We start from the raw sequence: 23,781 nt of genomic DNA on the forward strand, positions 1-23,781 counted from the left end.
GAGCCCTCTGTAACTCACTTTATCAACAGCCAGGATGTACTAACTAGAGTATATGATTGCTGTAGATGCATATCAGAGTTTATATAGCCAGAGCAAGCTCTTATCCTCCTGCAATACCCTAAATGGATACAGGCTCACAGATCACAGCATCAAGCACAATAACCTGTGGCTGATCTGCAGCACATCTCCAACCTGTTGAGACTTAATTAATCCAATTGCCACAGGTAAGTTCCTCCTCCATCAGACCTGGCCCAGCTCCAGCTGAACTCACACCTACCCTTATTGGGGCTGATATCATGGTTTTCCCCCATCCAGACCCAAAACTAAACTTAAGACCATTTACTTCATCTTATTTCTCCGAGATTATTTACAGAAGGACACATTCTTATAAGAAGATATTATAAGAAAGATGGGGAAAGGCTTTTTAGTAGGGCTTTGAGGGCAAGGGGTGATGATTTTAAACTAACGGGGGGTAGATTCAGACTACATATAAAGAATTTTTTTACAATGAAGGTGGTGAGACACTGGAACAAGTTTGCCCAGAGAGGCTTTGTTTTCCATTCCATGCAAGGCCAAGCTAGACAAGGCTTTGAGCAACCTGATCTAGTTAAAAATATCCTTGCTTATGGCAGGAGGGTTGGACTATATGACCTTTAAAAGTCCTTCCAACCCAAACCATTCTATGATCCAATCATCAGGGTGAGGTTGAAGAGTGAAATAAGCACATGGTACAGTTCAGGTGATATCTAGGACCATCACAGCAAACCCTAAGCCTCAGGGACAGCCAAGGTGGTGTGTGAGGGCAGATAAAGCCCTGATGTTCACTCACACATTGTTGTGTGGGTTCAGGACAATCAATCGCAGAGTTGTGGTTTGCAATGTAGACAACTCTCCCCTCGAAACAGAAGCAAGACCAGGGAACCACACATCATATGAAAACTGTTTTCATTCCACACATTTGGGTTATTTCCTTTGGGAATCATCTTCCAAAAAATGCCAATGAGCAAAACCCAACAAACCAACATGAGGCAGCTGCCATGTGCCTGCGGCTCTCAGCTGCACACGTGCCTTTGGAAAGGCAAAAAGAGATGCAGTCATCTTCTTCAGCAAAGAGAAACACGTCAGGAAGTTGGGATTTATGATGAAAGGGTCAGGAGTTGCAAGCACAGGTTTATTTCCAATTCCAGGCACTCCTAGCGGTGGTATAAAGTAGCCACGTTAAACTCTCCGGAGCTTCTCTGCTCGGCCATTTCGCGTTAACGACTTTCCAGAATGAAAGCAGAGGTGAGGATGTGAATTCACTCTCCTCATGCACCAGCTGGGACAGCAGGAAGGGTCAAAGGGAAGATCTAAGGAGGCAGGAATGGGATCAGTAATTCCAGCATCTTGAGTGATTAAATCTAACCCAGAAATTCATGGTGCAGTCTGTGGGTAACTCGGAAGGGAAGGGAGGGGGGGTCTTGTGGTTGAGATGCTGGCCTGGAGTCAATCAGTTCATTATCCCACACCAGCTTCCCACCTGCAAAAGAGGGAGTGTGGCTCACCACCCCTCTGTCTCAGGAAAGCTGCTAAACACAGGTTTATAAGGTGCTCTGCATATCCAAAATATCTTCATGAGAGAATGATTGACAGCTCCCAGGGCATAAATGCCCTCCCGAGTCCCACCAGCTGCCTCTCCACCTTGGGCTGATACACAGGGGGAGACCAGCTGGTGAGAGGCTGCTCCTGCCACTGCTCCCTGTGTCAGAAAGCAGGGGGGTTCATCTGCAGCCTAGACACCATGGCCAAGTGTCACACTCACCAGTGAAACAGGAAGGATGTGCAGAAGAATGGGCATGATTTGCAGGAGGATTCTGGCAGACGTTTGCCTTCTCTAGGATTAAGCCTATCAAATAAATAATTAACACATCCAAGCCCTCCCAGAGAGGATGGTTTTACAAAGCTGGTGCTGGCTCAGTCTCCTTGGGATTCCCTGAGTCCCCAAAACCCTCAAACTCAGCAGAAGGGTTAGAGCTCCAGTTTCAACAGCTCCTTCCCTGTCCTCACCTGACTCCCCAGAAGAGGCAGGTGCTTTAGCATTGCACGAATGGCTGAAGGACCAAATATTAGGGGCCACTGCAAGCAGCACTCATAATAAGCTGCAATTGTCCCTTAAACATCTGCTTTAGCTATTTGCCTGTGAAACAGCCCCTGATAATCAAACACAGCCTAATCCATGTTTTGGGAAAAGCTTTGATAAAGGATTAGTTCCCTCGTTCCTCTTTGCCTTCATTCCTGAGAACTCTCCCTCCTCAATCACAGCACTGGGGCCTTTTTCCAGATATCTCACCAGGCTCCAAAGCAATTCCATGGAGTCACTGGGGATAAAGGCTGTCCCAACAGCCAAGTCTTGTCTTTGATTTACAGCTAATACCTAACAGCCCTGTCTTCATACAGTGGCAGGTACTTGGCTTCTCACTCCTGTTATCTCAGACTTGGCTACACCAGGCGATGGAGGGAACACATACGTTATGGCTGGTTGTGCTGCCAGCAGGGCCAGGGAGCCAACAGTAATAAGAAATCAACAGTCATGTGCTTCTGAGTCTTTGCAAGGAGATATCCAAGGTCTTTTCCATCACCTGACTGCAAGATCTTCTCTCCTTCCTGACTGCAAGGACCAAGCAAGGATGAGGATGGGCATGTGCCCTACTCAATAGGCTATTTCCAAATCTGGAGAGATGGAAGCCCCAGGAGAATCTGTCACCAAGAACTTCATGGTGACTGAAGAGATACAAGCTAGGAAATGGAAACTGTCGATCACCTAGTGCAGGCATGGACCATAAATCCCCACCCAGCAGAGCTGCAAATAATGGAAACCATCTCCTTGCCAACCACACTTGAACAGCAACAGTATGGAACCCAAGGCTGATGCTTCTCCTGATGGCCTGTGCAGGTCCTCTTGATGGTATCAGCATGGGCTTTGCTGCTCAGGGAACTTCTGGTCAGATGTTGATTTGTCCTACCCTTGGCATTAGTACCTTGTCTTCCTTAAATTGGATTGTCTTTTCCTGTGACCTCCTCCATTATCTCTGCTTCTGAGTCTCTCTTCTGACTCCTCCAAGACCTCACCTGACCTTCTCCCCATGATCTGTGCTGTGAACTTCAGCAGAATCATCACATTTCAGCCCATTGCCTGTATCTAGCTGTGATGTCCTAGTACAGGATGGAGATAGCCCCTCTGACTTTCACCTCATGCCACATCATCCACATGATGTGATGCCTGTCACTGCCCTCCCCATCCCACACTTTCCTGACAGCGGGTCAGGAAAAGGCCATGTGCTTGCCCAGTGAGCATCTACTGCTGCAGGCCTTTGTCATCTGCAATTCAAAGAGACAGGGAAATGTTGTGGCCATAAAGATTGGAACCCTGGGCCACCAACCAAAGATAGCAGAGATCACCAACCAACTCTCTCTCCTGTGGTTAGCCTGAAGTCTAATGATACACAAAAATATCCAGTACTGTTTCCCTAGGGTGTTCTGTGATATAATGGAAGCTGGATAAAGAACCAGCATTTGGAAATACATTATAATTGCACTCTGCTTTTCACTTGTGCAACCACAGCAATGGTTACCATGCAATTACATGTCACCATATACAAATGACAGAGCAGTTACAGTAACTTTACCAATTACAGGGAAATTGCACCCACTATGCTAAGAGGTTTTCATTCAAACATAGTTCAGGAATGCAAGAAAAAGGGGGAAAAGTTACCCAAATTAAGCAGAACTGGTAGAGGCGTTTGGGTTTTAATTCTGTACTTTAAGCATCAGTTCAAGGACTGGTGTCAAGTTTCCAGAGTGGTGTAGAATCTTAATGTAGTACAGATTTTTTGATGCCTGTATTTATGTTCCTGCTGTACTGTGGACCTTATTCTTCCCAACAGTCCATGCCATATACCTCCACCTCATAAAAATTGCAATTTCCTGAAGAGGAGGCTGCTTTTCTTACAGAGACCAACAGGTTTCTTTACTCTTCAGCCCTTTTGCTCAGCAGAGCTGGGTGATTATTAGCAAGAAGTAATTGTTGCTATAAATTTAGCATCCTCTAAGTCCTCACTTTCTGAATGATTAGTGTGCCAAAAGGTGTGTGAACACCTGAAAGTTTTCTAGATCCCACCATTACAAGATTTAAGCAGTGCTATCAGTAAACTTGCTGTTCTTATTTCCAGATGCAGGCCCTGGTGATGCAGACCACAGCTTTCAGGGTCTGCTGTTGCTGTGTCACAGCCACAGAGCTAGTGAGCAGCAATTGCAAATGCTTTTCAGACTGTGGCTTGTTCTCAAACTCCTATTCCCACTTCTGCTATGCATGTGGTCTTATTACTGGTCAGCAGCAGCATTTCTGCTCTGGAAGCAGCCCTGGGCTATCAGAGGGAAACAGCTCATGCCCCCTATGAAGGAAAACCCAAGAGTGATTGTCCAGAGAAGCATATCCTAAGTACCAAGAGTTCAATACTGACCTCAGCAAAACAACATTCTTAGACATAGAATCACAGAGTCATAAGGGTTGGAAGGGACCTTGAGAGCTCATCCAGTGCAACCCCCCTGCCAGAGCAGGACCACCTAGAGCAGGTCACACAGGAACTTGTATAGAAGACATTCCTACCATTACAAGCAAAGATAGAATGAAGAGTCCAGCTTGAAACACCAGCAGGTTAATGGATCTGTGGTGCTGGCAGATGGTGTACTGCTACCAGCTAAACCATATCCCTCTGCTCCTATGTCAACTTCACCTCCAAGAATCTGCCAGGAGAAATATCACACCAAGTAAAAATAAACAAGAGAAGGTGCAGGACAGACTCAGATACTTGGAAGTATTTTTCAGTGGGATATTTACACCCTCTGTGTTCAGATATTGTAACTTAAATGACATTTCAAATGCCTTGGTTAGGCACCAAGAGTCTGATACAGGCAGGGAAGAGGGACAGCACCTCCAGCAGCAATATAGGGTCTCAGACTGAGATAGTGCAAAGCCATTTATGGAGTTCTTCACATCCCACATCCCAAATACCATTTCTGTGTCAGCTAAATCTCCCTTTGGCAAACATCATTTCCATATACCCCTCCAAAGAAGTTCCATCCTTAACGATTCCAAATCTCAGCATTTCTCCAAGCCATGCAGCTGGGGGGAAAATCAGACCCTTGAGGAGTGCACTCACTGAACTTCACCCCTCACAGGTGGCAAACAAACAAACAGGAAGGATGGATGGGACCTGAAGAGCAGCAAATGTGCCTGTAAAAGGAAGCTGAGTTCTTCTGCAGTCCTATAAACTCCCCTTTGCTGGCTCAGAGTCTGCAGGATTGTATGGATCAGGCACTGAAGGATAAATAAAGGAATATGATCTCTGTGGCTCTCAGCTCAGTGCTTACCATGAGCTTTAAAAAAAACCCCACTTATATTTTTTCACACCCCCTAAAAGTAAAGATATTGTTGAACATGGAAACTCTGCCTTTGAAACCACCATGGTCTGCTGGGCAAATAAGCATTTAGGGGCTTTTTTTTCCAAAGTGAAGTATTGATCAAATAAGCTGCTAGAGCTCTTCTGTAAGAACATATTCCTGCAGCAAAGCTGTGTTACACACCTGAGACACAGTAGCACCAGCTTCCTCTGGTGCTGCTGTAGCTGAGGTAGGGAGTAAAAGTCCCAGGGAGAGAAAAATCTTCAGTGAGAATGATTTTTGTGTAGGCAGAAAGACAGCTTTGAGAGAAAAAGTCTTCCACAGCCACTGCATTTTATCTGAAGGGATGTTATATTTCTATGATCAGCCAAAGGTTGTCCACATAACAAACTACTGGAAACATCAACTACAGTCATGAAAGAGATATAAGAAGACACTAGAGGTCTGTCCTCTGTCAGCTATGCCTCATAATCCTGACCATTCTTACCATAACATGGGTTTCTCTCAGGCATGTACATCCAATAGAGACAACTAACAAAGGGACATTCTCTTCCCCAAGTACCAAACTCTCATGTCCATCTTCACCAGATGGGCACCACAGCCACACTATAGGGCTCTTGTAAGGTCTCCCAACACCGTCATTGCTGTACATTGCATGAAGGATGTAGGAGCCTTCTCTTGCTGACCTTCCCTTCCTTTCACATGCAATCTGCCTGGCTCGTTGTGTCCCAATACTTGCTGGAAGAAGAATGGTTAAATCTACACTTCTGGAGCATTTCTGGCAGCTGCCAGGCACCCTTCATTCCAGTGATGCACATCAGCACCTTGCCAGATAGAAATATAGAATCATTAGTTGGAAAAGACCTTTAAGATCATTGAGTCCAATCACTCACTTCACAATTCCAAACCCATCACTAAACTAAACCATATCCCTCAGTACCTCATCTATGTGTCTTTTGAATATCCCCAGGGATGGTGACTCCACCACCTCCCTGGGCAGCCTGTTCCAATGGTTAATAACCCTCTCAGTGTAAAAGTTCTTCCTAATCACAGAATGTCCAACCTAAACCTTCCCTGGTACAACTTGAACCCATTTCCTTGTGTTCTATCATTCGTTACTTGAGAGATCAACCACCACCTCTCTACAACCTTGTGTCTGGTATTTATAGTGGCCATATATCCTCTCAGCCTCCTCTTCTCCAGGCTAAACATCCCCAACTCCCTCAGTTACTCTTCATAAGATTTGTTCTCCAGACCCTTCACCAGATTCGTTGCCCATCTCTGGACACACTCCAGCACCTCAATGTCCTTCTTGTAGCGAGGGGCCCAGAACAGGACACAGTATTTGAGGTGTGGCCTCACCAGCACACAGTACAAGGGGATAACCACCTCCTTAGTCCTGTTGGTCACACTATTCCTGATCCAGGCCAGGAATCCACTGGCCTTCTTGGCCACCTGGGCACACTGCTGGCTCATGTTCAGCCCTCTGTCAATTAACACCCCCAGGTACTTTTCTGCAAGACAACTCTCAAGCCACTCTGGTAGTGTCCAGCTGCCTCCTTTATGCCAGCACCAGCAGAGATTCTTCAACAAATCACAATTACTATAATTATTGGGGTTTTGCATGGACAAAATAACCCTTTGGGCCACAAAGTGCCACGTGCACTGACAGCACTATGGACATGGAACAACAATGGGGCTTTGCTTGCAGACAATGCCTTTGCCTGCAGATCCCAGAGCTGCTTAAATGCATTAATTAAGCCTCACTGCAGTCCTAGCAAGGTAAGTAAGTGTTGTAATGAGTGACACGTGTGTGCTGCTGCTCTTCAGCATGGGGAAATTGAAAGAGCTCAGTTGAGCAGGAGAGGCCCTGTCTTGCTCACTAAATAACCCAGAGTCATGCCAAGCTCCAAGGCTGCATGTCTGTATCAGGGAGAACTGAGCTGTGTCTGGTCCCACCATCACAAGCCCCTGGAAAGAAAAATCTCTCACTTGCTGCCTCTATTCACTCCAGCCACTAAGCTCAAACTCCTCCTGCACCTGAGAGAGGTGATTGTGCAAGGGGAAGGCTTCATCCAGCCCTCAGAAGCAGGGTCAACATTACAATCCCAGCCCTGTGTTTCTTGGATCCTGACCAACAGCTCCAACTCATTGATAAGTGCTGGGTCATTCCCTCATTAGGAGGAGTATGTTTTTATTATTCCTTTCTGCATGCTCCCTCTCTGCCTGCCTGTCCCCTCTCTCTGTCTCTGTGTATCTAAATGCACACCCAGCTAATATCGCTTGTTTATGGGATAAATCAGCTGAGCAAATCCTGTTATATTTTGGAACATTGACAACAACTGGGTGATGACATTGAAACAGGGAAAATACAATATTGTTCCTACTGATCTAATGTCACCCACATGCTCCATCAGCTCTGCCAGCTCCAATGCTGCGTGGAGGAAACAGGTCTCTGTGTCTTTGTCTGGTGCAACCATTCAGCTGCACCTACATCTGCAAGTTTCAAGTGCTTCTTGAAATCTTTTATGTGTTATTAGAATCTGCACCATACAGCAGAAAAAAACCCCATGGGGCTGAGATGTTTACTAGCTCCTAAATTGAAGCAACTGGGTGCTGTTGGCACAGGGAAGCTGTTGGGTCCTACGTAGTTATCCGCAGAAGAAGCAATAAAGGTCCTCATTTCAGCAAGCCAGATTCATCCACTCACTGACATTTATCTGCTACAATAAAGCTGAAGAGGACATTTCAGAGGGAGATGTGTGCAGGACACCCAGGTCCCCAGTTCCATCCTGAACTTGGAGGTATCTACCCATCCAGGTCCACACTGGCTCTGCCATCACCCTGTTTTCTCCCAAAGCTGTTGCCATGCTACCCAAAGTCTGGACCAGTGCTAATAAAATGCCTCTCACACAAACTTTCAGCAAAACCATATCCCATACTAGCACAGTCATGCAGATTCCAGGCTGGGAGTATCTGGGACAGAAACATTGTCAAATGAGATTTGGACATCTCTTTGTAGGTACAACAGCCTTTCTCATCTTCATCTTCCTATCAGCCAGGTTTCTGGATGGATGCCTCCAACATCTGTATTCTCCTCCCTCATATACTAGGACCCATGTTTCCATGTAATATGGATAATCAGAGGAAAATGCTCATTTCAGGGGGAAAAAAAACCCAAAAAAAAAGTCTTATGTATGTCTATAAACAGATATGTGCATCGAGCTGGGCACAGAGGAACCTCACCAGGTTCAACAAGGACAAGTACAGAGTCCTGCAGCTGGGGATTGACCTGTTGGAGAGCAGCTCTGCAGAGACACACCTGGGAGTGCTGGTTGATAATAAACTGACCATGAGCCAGCAACGTGCCCTCGTGGGCAAGAAGCCAATGGCAGCCTGGGGGCAGCAAGCAGAGTGTGGGCAGCAGGTTGAGGGAAGTTCTGCTCCCCCCTCTGCTCTGCCCTACTGAGGCCTCATCTGGAGTCCTGTGTCCAGTTCTGGGCTCCTCAGCTCAAGAGGGACAGGGAAGTGCTGGAGAGAGGCCAGTGCAGGGCCACCAAGATGCTCAGGGGACTGGAGCATCTTCCTGCTGAGGAAAGGCTGTGGGACCTGGGGCTGTTTAGTCTGGAGAAGAGGAGACTGAGGGGGCAGCTCATGAATAGTGACAAATATCTCACTGGTGGGAGTCAGGAGGTTGGGGCAGCACTTTTTTCTATGGTATCTAGCAACAGGACAAGGGGTGATGGGATGAAGCTGGAACACAAAAAGTTCCACTTAAATATAAGAAAAAACTATTTCACCATGAGAGTGAGGGAGCCCTGGCCCAGGCTGCCCAGGGAGGGTGTGGAGGCTCCTTCCTTGGAGGTCTTCAGGACCCACCTGGACACGTTCCTGATCTAGGTGGGACCTGCTTCTGCAGGGGGGTTGAACTGGATGAGCTCTAAAGGTCCCTCCCAACTCCTACCATTCTGTGATTCTATGATCAGATTGTTTCCAAGATTAAACATCTTCACTGATTCCCCAAGTACCAAGACAGACACTGCACTGTATTTCATCCCAAGAGCTACAATTGCATCAGGGAAGTGAGATAGGGTCTGTGCAGGGTTTGGCCCAGAAAGCAATGCTGCATCCAGCATACCCTCAACCCCCTCCTCAACAGAATGATTATTGTTCAAACTCCCATGCTCGCCTGCCCCCAGTCCGGAGGTGCTTTAAATAGCATTGGGCTCACAAAGAGAGCTGAAGTCACTTTGCTTCTGGCTCTTCCAGGATTGCTGGGTTTTTCTTACTGCTTTACCCTTTTTTTTTAAACCAAATCACTGTTGCACAAACATTCCCCTCAGCTCACAAGGAGACCTCCTGGCAAGGCAATACGAGGTCAGGTTTGCTAAGGATCTGATCTCTGGGCATGGAAGAGGATGGGAGGATATCACATGGAGCAAAAATGCAAGGGCAACCGCAGGGCTCGACCACAGAAGAAAACAGCCTGGGTATCTGGCAGGAGAAGCAGCAAAAATCAGTCCCAGGAACAAATCCAATTGTTCACGTGGCAAGAGGTGCAGGCAAACGACACAAGCAGCGATGGAGAAGCTGCCACTTTGCTCACCTGCAGAAGCAGCTGCTGAGGGGGATCACCAGCACCTGGACCTGATGCTGAGAGATGCTGAGCTGCTCAGGCAGAGTCAAGATGGTCCAGAGATGAGACTGATAGTGGGGGAGGGAGCTGTGCCTGAAATATCTCAGACATAACAGCAACACAGCAGCCTTGGACTCTGCTCCATCCTCAATGAATATTTTGTGTGAGCAGGGTCAAGCAGACACGAGGAGCTGGGAGAGAACAGCACTGGTTTGGCACCCAGCCACTTAAAGGCATAGGGTGTCCTCTTGCTTTATGCTTAGGAAGTAAATAAATGGTCTTGAGAATGGGATTGTTTCCAAAACATGGGTTTTTTTTCCCCTCCACACCCCCAGGACAACGAATGGGGAGTTTGGAAGGAGAAGTTGCAGGGTAGGGGTGTGATAAGGATGTAATAAATCCCCACCAGCATTATTTTTTGCATGCACATTGAGCTGGAAGTATCCTCTCAAGGACAGATGTTTAATACTGAGAAACATACTTAATATCTCAAATGCAATCATCCTCTCTGCACAATTATGCCCTGGTTTACAGCCCTTAAGTGTGAGTTTTAGTTGATGTAGGTGCTTAAGTTTTTGTTTTTCCCTCCCCTAGGGCCTTTAAAGCCACTGTTTTTCCCTGCACGGAGTGCAGGGCACTTTACAGAGGCAGGGAAGTGCCCTTATCCCTCCTGGCTGAAAGCAGAGAGGTGGCACTTGGAGGAAGGACAGCTACCAAGGAAAAAGTGAAGATGAACCCACGTGGTGCCTGAGAAGTGCCTGCAAATGAGCTGTCACCAGGTTAGCATATGCATACCCACTTGAGCAAGCAGTGGGCTTTGGAGGATGTCCAGAGGACTGGGATGTTGCCAACAGCTATACCCACGCTGAACTAAGAGCTCATGCAGATGCTCACCCAGCACTGCTCAGCCATAAGCAGATACCTCCATAGAAAAGCCAGAAGGGTCCCATTCCTGCAATTCCATTAGACCCCAACTGTCATGTCCCTAGCATGAACACTAGGCATGCTAGTCAATGAGTTAGTGCTAATTAGTTAATGAGCCTGCTAGTCACCTCACAGAGACGGAGGTGGGGAGACTTTCCTCATTCCAGTTACAGAGGGACCAGGACCTTGCCCAAATTGGTATTAGATTTGAACTCAGCTGCTCTCCATTAGCCTGAGGAGCACAGCCCCAGACATCTCTGCTCACTTCCATCACTGGCAGTAATCCTGAGAAATACCAGTTGTGTCCCTGGAGAGAGCTGCCTGCTCCACTTTCACCTGAGCTGCCTCATGTAGCAAGAGAAGATGATATTTCTCTCTGATGAAGTGTCTTTCATCCCAGAGTACAGATAGCTTTGCAGAGGAGATGGTGGGCAGGTGTCATGGGTTTATGTGGAGCTGTTTCTAGTAATGGGGAAGGGGCTGTAGCAGTGGCCCCTGCAAGAAGCTGCTCAAAACTCTCCCTGGCTCTGAATCAGACCCACTTGTGGGGCTGAGCCAACTGAGCACCTCCACAATCACTTTTTAAGAAGAAGCTGGAAGGGGAGGGTTGTTCTCTCTGGGAGATGGTGGAAGGAGTTAGATGAGGGAGAAGTGGTTGTGCAGAACCCAAGGTCAGTGAGGAGGAGGTGTGCTGGAGCAGAGCCTCTCTACCTACACCCCATGATGAGGTGGAAGCTATTCTCTAGTGATTCACAGAGGATGGTGGTGAAGCTGAGATTTGTAGGCACAGAGGATCTCAAGCCAGAGGGAGTGACTGTGTCTGCTGGGGCTATGACTCTGTGCTGAGGCAGTGTTGGTTGTGCCTGGAGTTCTGCTGCCACAAAGGAGTCCCATGGGGAGGAGTTTGTGAGGAGCTGCAGCCCTTGGGAAGAGCTCACACTAGAGAGGTTTGTTAAGGGCTGTATCCAGTGGGAAGGACCCTGAGTTGGAGCAAGGGAAGAATGCAAGGAGTCCTCAGAGGAGAAGGAAGGGGTAGAGACTTTTTGTGATGAATTGATCACCTCCATTCCCTGCCCCTTGTGCTGCAGTGAACCCTCCCTTTTCTCCACCCACAAGGCCCTTGGTTATTTTTTCTCTTCCCATCTCACTGGGGCCTCCACCATCCTATGGAAGGTGGAGTGGTGTGTGAGGGGGGCTGAGAAAATGCTGCAAGGTGCTTTGTGGCCAACTGGGCTTGAACCACAACATGAAGCCTGTTGAAAATGGAGAAATGAGTGGGGAGGTGCATAAGGAACATTTGCAAATCCCATCTGCTGCAAGTCTAAGCCAGCACCCTACCCCTTGTTCATATTGAGTCCCAAGGTGAAGCCCTCTCTCTTCACTCCAGCTCCAAGCATCAGCAGGAGGAAGCTTGTTGCCTCTTATCAAAGTTGATGGGCTCAGCAAGTCTGACAACACGCTCTGCACACAGGCACACATGCTCCCATCCAACACAAACTGATGTGGCCAACTACACAAATACAGAGCTGGCAGCATTAAGCCTGTTTGCTCCATCTCTGAGCCTCCAGTGAGCATTCCCAGAGAGGCATTCCCATGTTGAGGCTACTGTCCTTTCACAGGCTGCACTGTCTTGTCTCTTTTTTATTGGTTTCTGCTCTTATTTCTATCTTCAGAGGAAGAAGAAGAAAGCCCTGTTAAAAGTTGACCAAGAATTGACCTCAACTGACCATGAGCCCTTTGGATCAGAGACATGAGCCCTGTATAATTTGGAGTAAAGACATGGACTCAGAACCCTTGTGCATGCTCTATCCAGCAGAGAGGAACAAAAAGACCTATTGTGTGAGCACAAGTGGCACTGACCCCCACAGAGATTTACTTAGGGATAGCCTGACTGGCAAGCAGGGACACTATGAGGTCTAATGAAACTGATAGCTCATTCCTGTGACTGAATCACTCCCCTGGGAAAGCAGCAGGCTCACATACCAGCCAAGAGAAATGGGCAGAGGCTGTGTGTGAGCAAAATGTCAAAGCAGCACTGTCACATAGTGCTCCATCCACACGTTCCTCTTCTCAAGGGCTGTGCAAAAGTTAACTCCCTTTCACCCCAAACTTTTCCTTTTAAGGGAAAATGATGGAGGAAATGACACTTAGGAATGACAGTTCCTGCTGTTTAGTTGTAAATTTGGTTGTTTTCTTTGACATGCCCCTTCTTCCAAGCAGCTCCAGCCCATGTCCTTCTTCCTAAATGACCCTGCTTTTCTGTCTCCCATGTTAGAGAGAAACACAACAGCAAGGATGATTTCTTCCTCTTCCTGCAACAGTTGGGAGATCCAAAATCTGGGAGTCCCTGAGCTGCAACTGCCCTGCAAGTTATGTTTTACTATGCCTTAACCAACCCTCCTGTAAAACAAGGGTATTGCTGCTCTCCACTTTGGTGTCTCAGAGGTGCTCTGTCAGAACTGTGTCCTGTTCATAGCAGTGATAACAAATGCAAGAAGGAAGAGGAAAAGCATGAAATGGACTGTTTATAGGAAAGCAGGAAGGAGTAGGAATAGATGAGAAATAGATGAATATAGATAGATATATAAATACAGGATCTAGGCACCAGTATCTGCAAAGATCTTTGGAGGCATTACTGATGTAGGTTTGCCTTGAAGCTTTAGGAAGCCTTCACAAAGTCATTTCTTAGACAGTGACAGGTCCCAGACATCTAATTCACCTGCCCTCTGTCAGCAAAGTGTTGGAAAAACATGGTCCAGCTCTTTACACAAGGCCTTTTGTTGGCTGGTCAGCTTCAAAAACATTTCTTTTCTCCCCCAAGTGACAACGTTGCCATGAAAAACAGGAAGAGGCTGAATACAGTAATTGAAACAGTCAAACTCTATTTCCTGCCAAAAGGAAAAGAAAATACCAGCAAAAGGCAGCAGACAGGTGGTAGTTGGGGACAGACATTTTGATTATCTCAAACAGATATTTGCACTCTGTATCCAGCCAAAGCTGCAGTGATGGAGGTGACACCTTTTCATTTCAGGGACTGGAGTCTGTTGGGCTGCAGAGCAGCAGGTGATGCTGTGGGGTGGATTAGGTTGATGAGAGCACCAGGACCTTCCAGGAGAGCTGACAGCCAGGATCACACATCAATTGTCTTTGAGATTTCATTGTGAGCCAAAGCTTCATCAAGGACCCCCATTCCTCTTGCATCTCTCCAGCAGGCCTCATGATGCTTTAGGATCACTCTCTAATACTCTCCTCTTCTTCATCTATGCTTGTATGCCACAGAAGCACAGAATGGTACCTCCCTGCTCAAGCAGGTCCACCTAGATCAGGTTGCACAGGAACACATCCTACACAGCAGCTCACCAGGCTGCTCCCCAGGCTAGAGGAGAAGGCTCCCCTGCCTCCACTACAGAGCATCCCAGTAATGAAATTGTCACTGGGCTTCAAATTCACCTATTGTTAATCCTATTCCATGGTAATGGAAACCAACAAATCCCCCAATGATTGTGCTGTACCAAAATGGCCCATTTACATCTCCATCTTCCTCCCACACTGCCTTTTCCTTTCTTAAAGAAATCCAGCATTTCCCAGCTCCATCAACAGTTCAATGAAAGATTAGGGAGCATATTCAAACCACAGCCTTATTTACCCATCATGAAGATTGGTTTCTGGTTTAACAAGCCTATTTTTGCCCTCCAGAACAGCCTTTGCTTCTGCCAATGCTCCCCATGACCAAACAGCCTCACTCCCTGTGCTCCTTACATTGATGCACCACAGAAGCAGTCACATTTTGGTGACACACAGTATCCCTGCTGGATAGCCAAAGGGGATGAGGCTGCTCTCTGTAGCTATGTAAGTAGGAGTGGCTTCAGTATCAGGAGAGGAGATTTAGATTACCCATGAGGAAAGGCTTCTTAGCAGTAAAGACAGATAGTGTAGGGAGAGAGAGGAATCTCCATCTCTGGAGGTTAAGAACAGGTGAGACAAACATCTGTCAGAAATGTTCTAAGTAGGGCAGAAGGGCAAATCAGATGACCTCATAAGACTCTTCTCTTTTTTTTGCAGCCTCATTTTTCTCTGATTATATGAATTTTAAAGCATTTGGGGTCAAGTGTACTCTTTAAATATAAGCTATTATCCTGTATTTGCAGAGAGGAAAAGCAGAAAAGTGTTACCTGGAACTGTTCATCACCTGAGTGGATGTCACCAATTTGCAAATCAACTGTCCAGACATAAAAATCCATCATTTTTTGTCCTGATTTATGCTGAAGATGAATAGAACAGCTCTAACACAGAGACAGGGGAGGAATGAATACTGAGGATCTTCCATGCATCTCTAGGCTTTTATATTTCCCATTCTGGGAATTCTTCCATCCCATTACTAACATCTGCAACATGCACATGTGGCAGCAGGAGAGATGCATAGGCTCATTACACAGCTCTGTATCTGTCACTTGCCTTCACAATGGGTTTATAAACCAGACCATGACAAATCTCCAGGACATCCAACCCTGCAAGTCATCTGGAGACCCACTGACTGTGAGACACAGTACATCCAGCCAAACTTGCTGTCAGGTCCTACCTGACCTCAACTTTCCCATTTCCAGCTGCACCAACAAAACTGCCTGATCAGAGAAGCTGCAAACTTTGCACTGTACTGCTCCAGCCAAGTGCACTGTGCCCCCACATCCCTGTAATCATGTATGTGCATATTACAGGCTAGGAATGCTGGGAATGGTCCCCAAGAGACTCCTCTTGCTCTGAAGTGGCCTTGAGCAAGGATTACCCCAAAGAAGGAGCAGAAGCATCATAACACGTGGCTCCTCTTTGAGTCAGGTGTCATCCTATTAGAAAAATGTTACCAAAAGGCAGACCTGACCATCACCAGCATGAGAGGACAATGCAGCAAGCCCAGCTCCACAGTCTGTAGTCCTACAGTTAATACCACAAAGAAAAGATGCACTATATCTCCTAAGAGTGTTTCTCTGAATGGTGAGGTTTTCCTGTGGCTCATCTCTACACATCTGCTCAATACCAAGCACATCAGCTGTATCTGCTCATGTGCAGAGTTTCATCTGCTGAAAGCAGGGCAGCAGAGCTGCAGTTCAGGTCAAGGCTCTATTTGCAGCAGTTGACATCCCCACAAAACCAGGGAAAGTCTCACTGATGGCTTCGTAATTGGTTTTAAAGCTGCTTCAAATACACGTGCTAAGAGGCAGAGCAGCAGTGCTGGTGGATGGTTGGCAAGCAGGACATCAGCAAAAGAGATGAGGCCCTCACAGACATATATCCAGGCTCCAAAATACTTCAGCAACCATCAAATATTTTCCAAGCTTAGCAGCTGGACTCTGCAATCCTTACAGCAGCCAAGTCACTAATATCTCTTCCCTCGGGCAGCACAGCTGATCTCAGACAGGGCTTGCCAGCAGCTCTAAGAAGACTCATTTAAGCAATTACACTTTTCAGACTCCTGTCTTTTCTTTATGGATCTCCAGGCTCTTTCTCCAGCTGGAAAGTATTAGCATCTCTGATTCACAGTGAAGAAATGCAGTCACAAATATACTCTAACAGGTTTTCCTGCTGCGTCACCCAGTCCCTGGCTTCTTGTCCTCTTGCCAGCCCCAACAGTTCTATCCCTCCAAATGTGATCTGACATATCAGTCTTACTGGTCTAGGACCCACCTCAAAGGCAAAAAGAAAGCTGTTGACTTTTTTGTTCCTGTCTAAAGATACAGAAGCCAGGTGACAGGTTTCAGACCTTCTGATTTAAGAGATCTAGTATTGCAAACGTTGGCAAGGAGCACAAGCAGAGCAGATTTGCAAATGCATGGACAGGCTCAACAGCCCAGGAAAGAAACTCTAGTGGGAAGCTCCCAGGTGAAAGCTAAAGGCAGCTCTTTGAATGTGCAGAGGTCTTGAGGCTGAACAAAAACAAGTCAAAGCCACTTGGGCACAGCCTTTCTCCCTGTGCAACATTCCATAGGGAGCTTTGTAGGTCTAGGTAGAAGAGATCCCAACTAAAATATCCCTCCATATATTTAGTGTGGGAGATGGGAAGCAGTGCAAGGTCAAGCTACGATGCTGAAGGCATTGGTGTAAGGGAGAATTAGGGCAAGGAAATACAGGGTCAGCATCCCTGCAAGGAAATGTCCCCCTGCCTTCATCTTGGTCCATCCTTGTCCTGCAAAAGAACAGCACCAGGGACCCCCCAGCAAAGGAGGCTTGAGTACAAAGGAAAGCCAGAGCAATGCCACATCCCAGGTTCTGACTGCCTTGAGATTATGGGCCAGGAGAGAGCTTTGGTGTTTCTCCATATTCCCTCTGCTCAGACTTCAACTTGCCTCTCACTTGAAAGAGCAAATTAAGGAAGGAAATCAAAGCCCAGAGAAGCAGCTGTTACAGCAGCCTGGGTGCAGTGCTGGCTGTAATGCTGATTTCTGTGCACAGTATCAAAGCCAGATGTGTGCTGGTGGGGCTGATGCAGGTTCCTGCAATGACACTTTAGTGAACAGACAGAATAACCTAAAATGACTTCCTAAGACCTTTTGTAGGTCAGGTAGACCAGCCTCTTCCCTGATCCTGCCCTTAAATCTTGCAGCATTTAATCCTTGATCTGCAGCCAGGCCTTAATTTTTCAGTGCAGAGGCAACACAGAGCTGTCTGGAAACCAGAAGATGAGGGACTTTGATGGTTAATGATCAGTGCTTGTCAGCCCTAGAAGAAATGAAGCCCTGGCTTCACAAATCTCCCTGAGCAAATCCTGCTGTGACTCCACTCCAGGGAAATAAAACTACAGGAGAAGATGCAGAAACCAGCACAAGCCATTGACATTATCTAGGTCTTGTTCTGGTTTAGGTTTGAGCCAAGGCTGCTCAAGGAAATGTGATTTCACCCCTAACAAATTGCACAGTGAGGTAGCTACAACAGGCAAAAGTCTTCTAAAGATGTCAAGCCCCCTTGGCTTAGTTTATCAACAAACACAGCATGCCTGGGTAGGTCAGAAAGTGATACCTTCCTCAGCCTGTCCATAAGCAAACTGAGGCATCAACTGGGTAAATTAAGCAGTGTGGTGAGCTGCAGGCCAGAGCAAGACTGGGATGAGGCAGTGCCAATTCTTTGGTCCCTGCTCTAACTGTTGAGCCATGCTTTAAGATCTCTGAGCACATGAGGAGGTGCTTTAGGGGCTTCACTTACCGCACTGCTACAGGGGATGTCCTTGACTTTGAGCCAGGCCAGATCTAACGTCCCCTCTCCCCTGTAGCAGGACTGCAGTCGGTCCTTGATGCGATCGTTGATCTTTTTCAGGACAAAGATGCAAAGAGCAGACTCATCCAAGGACTTCATCTTCCTTTTCTGCCCCTTGGAGAAGACTGTGAAGAGAATATCATCCTCAGGGCCAACACCCAAAGACTTTGCCAAGATGGCTCCAGCCTTAGACAAGTAGGCTGCCTGGAGCAACCGATACTCCACCCCATTCTTCTCACAGCCGATGGGCACCTCAACATAGGAGTTAAAGGCAGTGTCCTCCTTACAAAGCCTGACCAGCTTGGAGGTATAAACCTGCTCCTTCGTGGTGGAGCCAGGTGGTGAGATCATCTCAGGCTGCAGGGTCAGGAAATAGACGAAGTTTCCACTGCTGAAGCCATAGATGTAGTAGATATCAAAGTCAGGGATGATGGTAAAGGTGTCTGAGGGGATCTTGATCATAGAGGCCACAAACTCATCATGAAAGACATATGCAAACATTCCATCTGCCTCGGAGTTCTTGGTGAGCTTTCTGCTGGAAATAGTGGGGAAATACTCAGGTTTGCCATCCACAGCAGTGGCAATGAACAACTTGTCATCCATGTTGCTGTAAGAAACAATGACTCCAAAAACAGAGCCACTCTCATTCACCCCAGAGAGGTAATGCTCCTTCTTGTGGAAGGGCTCTCCCAGCTTGAAGAGGTCATCCAGCCTTAAAAGCTTGCAAATGCCCTGGTAAAGGCTCCCACAGGCTATCAATCGATTCTCCTTGTAGTCTATGAGGAGCATTTTGTTTATATTGTTAGTGGGTGTCAAGGGTTCGTTGCAGGTTTGGACTATCCTGGGAGGATAACACTTGGGATTATCATCATCAGGACCAGTCTGGTGGGTCACCAGGACCTTCAGGTCACTGGAGAGTTTGTAGATCCTGTTGACAGCTCCCAGGTAAATGTGCCCAGTTCTTTCATCAACCACCAAGTGGTTGAAGTTTCCCTCTGCTTGGTCTCCAGTGAAAGTGATGAAGGGCCTCTTTGGATGGAGTGGCTGCTGCCTACTAAGAGGCGAGACTGTGGTGGAGAGCAGGAGGTGAGAAACCAGGCAAGTCCATTTCCACATGGCCAGTGACATGATTAGAAATGTTTGTATTCCCAAGGGAACGAGGATTAAAAGCTGTAAGAGTCTTCAAAACACCAATTCCCTGGCAGATTTTGTCCTACAAGCAAAGAGAAAAGAAAACAAAAGTACATTACTATGGAGTATTCCTTCCTCCTCCCTCCTTCACAACCGTGCCATCATCAGAGTGCATTTAATTGCTAATCCTCCCTTTCTCGTCTCTGAGCTCTCTGCTTAAAACCAGCACAAAGGGAGCCCTCCTGAAAGAAAAGATGTTGGTAGAAAGAGCAGAAATCACATAGCAGAATAATAAATCAGCACCCTTTTACTCTCCATTACACACACACACACTCCCCATGGTGCAGCACTGGAAGGCAGAGCAGAAGGCTAACAGAAGAAACATCAATTGGTATTGCTGTTTGCATTGCCAACTTTGACCTAATTCTGTATTTGCTACCTAAGAAGACAGGACTGGAGAAGGATTATTATCCTGCTCTTCTGGGGGAGGGCCTGAAGCCTTGAGAAGGTCAAAGACCTGCCTACAGGGATAGGTCCAGAAGGATGTTGAGCCCTTTTGCAAGCCTTGAAGTTTGCCAGCTCTGGTCTGATGTTAACATGCTTTCAAGGAGACCTCAGTCCAGAATGGATCTGTTTGAACAGGCTCTCTGTGGCTTCCAGATCAAAGCTGCCTCACGCTGGTCCAGCTTGGAGTACAGATGTAGGAGCTGTGGTGTGCCAGCCTTCACGGTCACATCTACAAAGGGCAGGCAGACAAGCAGAGAGCAAACTACACCAGGTCTCCTTCCCTCCCCTGAGCTCTCACCACAAAATACTCTCCACCCACTTCACAGTCAAGAAAATATTGTCTTAAAGAGAGATACAATTCCCCTGGGTATCTCAGGTGGCTGAGGAGAAAGGGGTTGCCTGAGTACCAGCAGTAAAAAGTCTAAAGGAGCATGAAGTAGGAAAACTAACAGTCCAGGGACCAGCCTGGTGACTTTCCAAAGTGAAGGAAGAGGACTTCTTTGCACCACTCACTCTCTTAAAATCTCCTAGGTTTTAACCAGGGTGGTGGGAGCAGTATGAGGTTCAAACAGCTGCTGTAATTTGGGGAGTATGTCACCAAGCCCCATCCTTGTGCCATGGAAATTCATCTTCCTACCCAGCACATCCATCTGCTCCCTGCTCTTTGTTTTTTCATGGCTGCTTCTGTACCAAAAGCAGCTTTGCCACTTTTACACAACCCTTGTTATTGATGGCCAGGCTGAGGCACACAAGTCTTTCCTCCCTGCCTCCATCCCTTTTAGATTAGAATTAGATTAGAACTTCACAAAACTCTTCTTGATTTTAAAAGGGACACAAGCCAAACTCCAGCTCTGCTTCTGCAGAGTCCTAGAATCAGTGCTATCACCTCTCTCACAGAGTGACCTTGCTGAAATCAAGGATGGAAGTAGCTGAGCAAAGGTGATGACAGCTGGCTTCATGCAAGTAGGAGGCAAGAGAGAAATAGCTGCTTGCAGATCTCAGCAGGGAGGAAGATGTGGCAGCGACACACGTCTGGATTTGCAGCTTTTTCAAATCCATGCAACTCAGCACTGAAAAATTCACTCCAAGAAGCAACAAAGGGAAGAAACCCTGTCTTCTTTTGGCCTTGTCATGGTTTGACATGGAGCTGTTTCTGGTAAGGGGAAGGGGCTGTAAAGATGAGTCCTGCAAGAAGTTGCTCGAAACTTTCCCCAGCTCTGAGCCAGACCCACTTCTGGGGCTGAGCCAATTAGACACTTCCATGATCACTTTTTAAGAAGCTGGAAGAGGAGGGTTTGCCCCACTTTGAGATGACTATATCCCTCATTCCCTGCCCCCCTTAGGAGTTGAGGGGGGAAGAGGTAGAGATATGTGGAGCAGTGAGCTGGGCCCAGGAAGAAAGGAGAGATGGGGGAGGGAGATCTTAAAGTGCTGGGTGTAATTTTCTCATCATCCTACTCCCTTTTTGCTTTTATTCTGTTCTGTTTCTTGTAGAATAAACTTTCCTACTTTCTGAGTACTGGAGTCTGTTTTGCATGGAACCATAACTGGAAGTGAGCCCTCCCTGCCCTTGTCTCAATCCAGAGCAACCTTGGTTATCTTTCCTCCCATCTCGCTGGGGCCTCTGCCATCCTTATGAGGATGGGAGCGAATGGAGGCACCAGAAAGGGTAAGTCTGGGCTTGTAGAGCATCCACCACTTTTCTGCCACCCCAAATACTTGAAAATTCTCCCAGTAGCCCGAATTTCCAAGCTGCTGTGTGATCACCTTGAGCTCCCATCACCCTCCTCACAGCAGCCGCCGCGGGCGCTGCGAAGATGATGGCCAAAGGTCATTTCACATTTACTTTAGACATGTTTACCCTGTTCTGCTTTGCCTTTCTGGTCAAGCAAATATTTAATAAAATCAAGCTTATACTGCAGAGTTTGCAAGACTGTCTTGTGAGCAGGAGAGGATTCTCTCTGCAGGGATAGGCAGGCTGGTCACGTAGGCTTTTAATAACCTTTATTATGATAGATGGAGCGATGATGGGATGAGCTCTCCCCACACGTCCATTCCTCTTTCAGAAGGGGCCATCCTTGAGAGAGCAGCAGAAGAGAAAGCTGTCCCTGTTTGAGTCCTGTGTTCAGAAACATCACGTGGTGACCCTGAACACCGTCTCCTGTCACTGATGAGTTATGATCCATATTTCTAACAGACACCGGTTTGATCGGGCACTAGACAGATCTAGGAAGAAATTATTCTTCTCAAGTACTAAAAAGATATCTATTTTACCCCTATATTTTACCACATTTTGCTCCTCTTTAGCCCTGCAGAGTCAGCATAGCTTCAGGACAGGGACATGGGAATTGCTGTGACCCAGAGACTGACAGGGTAATGAACAGCCACGGGGTGAATTCTGCAACAGGAGCCTTCTACCCAAAGATCATCATGACACCCAAGAGTAGAGTTGCAACTGGAGGAAATCTACCTGTTTAAACAAGTGGCCAACAGAAGAGGAAATATGCTCCAGACATGAAATCTTTGAGGCCCAAGCAGGTGAGACTTGTGACTGAGGTGAGATAGTCATTCACAGAGGAAGGGGATGGCCAGGGAAACCTTCCTCCAGGCAAAGACAGCCAATTTGATCTGGAAATCAGGGAGAACCCAGTGAGAAACTCCAGAAAGCCTGGAGGAGGAGTGTCTTTTGTAGCAGACCAAGGGCTTCAAAACCAACAAACCTTATGGGGGAAGATGCTCACCTAAAGAGGAAAGAGCATCAACAGTCTACCAGCACTGACAGAGACCAAGCAAGCACAGGAGCAGCCTTTTGGGACAAAGAAGGGAGAGCAGAAGCCTGGGGCTATCTTGCCATCTTCCATCAGCCATCTGAGTGACCCTAAGAGCAGGATTTTCTCTCTGTATACAGCTGGCACTCACTCCTTCTCTCCCATCTGCTCATGTTGTTTGCCCTGCACCCTCTGTCCTGGAGTCCCAATCAGTATGTCAGTCTCTAAGGGCTATCATTTATAATTTGGCTTAATTAATAAATAACAGCAGAAGGCAGAGGCAAGGAGGATTGGTTGTTTAGCTTGCAGAATAGAACAGGGTTTGTACTACCCCTTAGAGGATGCACTGAGGAGATGAGGGTCATGCATGGCTTTTTATTACCCATGTCTGGACAGTAGGAATCATAGCAGCTGGGAAGACAAATAATGCAGTGCCATAGGCATACCCAGCCTTATAGGCTGCTTGATCTACAAGAGAGTAATTATATTGTAAGGAAAAAGCAAATAAAGAGAAGGCCACAGTGAGCAGGCAGTGAGATCTGAGCTTAGGCTCTGAGCTGAGTGTTTCCAAAACAAACCCAAGCTGCCTTGCCACAGTGACCAGGCTCAATCTCCTTTTCCCTTCAGAGATATGGCCAACAGTGATGCCCCTGACTCACTGTGTAAGGCTCCTGTTTGAGACCAAGCTGTCCCTCTATGTGTTTCCTACCACAACAGCCTCTTCACCAGCACATTCAAGGTCCCTGGGAAGGTCACACAGCTCCTAGAGCCCCAGGGATTTGTAGGGAAACACCTTTAGAAGAATTGAGCTCTGCTTTTCCTCCCTCTGTCAGGAACAGCTGCCTCCCTGCTCTGCTGCACCTTTCATATGTGGTGGTGGCACTGAGGGGGTGACATGAGTCAAAACCATACAAAGATTTTTCTCAAGACTGGATCTCCTGGGTGAGTCTCTTCATCTCCACACAACATAAAAAAGCCCAGACACTGTCCACCTCTTTATCTGATCACAGTTGCACCACTCTCATGACATGCAGCAAACCCAAAGCAAGATATCAGTCTGGTTTTAGATTGAATCTAGTCTGGACATGACATAGAAGCAGAGGTAGCCTTGCAATTCTAGCTGTTTCAGACAGA

General features: G+C 47.1%; 1 protein-coding gene across 1 annotated transcript in view; it reads right to left on the reverse strand.

Annotated features, from left to right (window-relative positions):
- PLXNA4 (plexin A4) overlaps positions 1-19,369 on the reverse strand; it is a 453,732-nt gene extending 434,363 nt beyond the window's left edge. Inside the window, exon 1 of the mRNA XM_061989565.1 lies at positions 18,191-19,369. Coding sequence (XP_061845549.1) covers positions 18,191-19,369 — 1,179 coding nt within the window. The remainder of the gene's footprint in view (positions 1-18,190) is intronic.
- Positions 19,370-23,781: the final 4,412 nt, after the last annotated feature.

Source organism: Colius striatus, chromosome 1, assembly GCF_028858725.1.
Source record: "Colius striatus isolate bColStr4 chromosome 1, bColStr4.1.hap1, whole genome shotgun sequence".
In the NCBI taxonomy this organism is placed as follows: domain Eukaryota; kingdom Metazoa; phylum Chordata; class Aves; order Coliiformes; family Coliidae; genus Colius; species Colius striatus.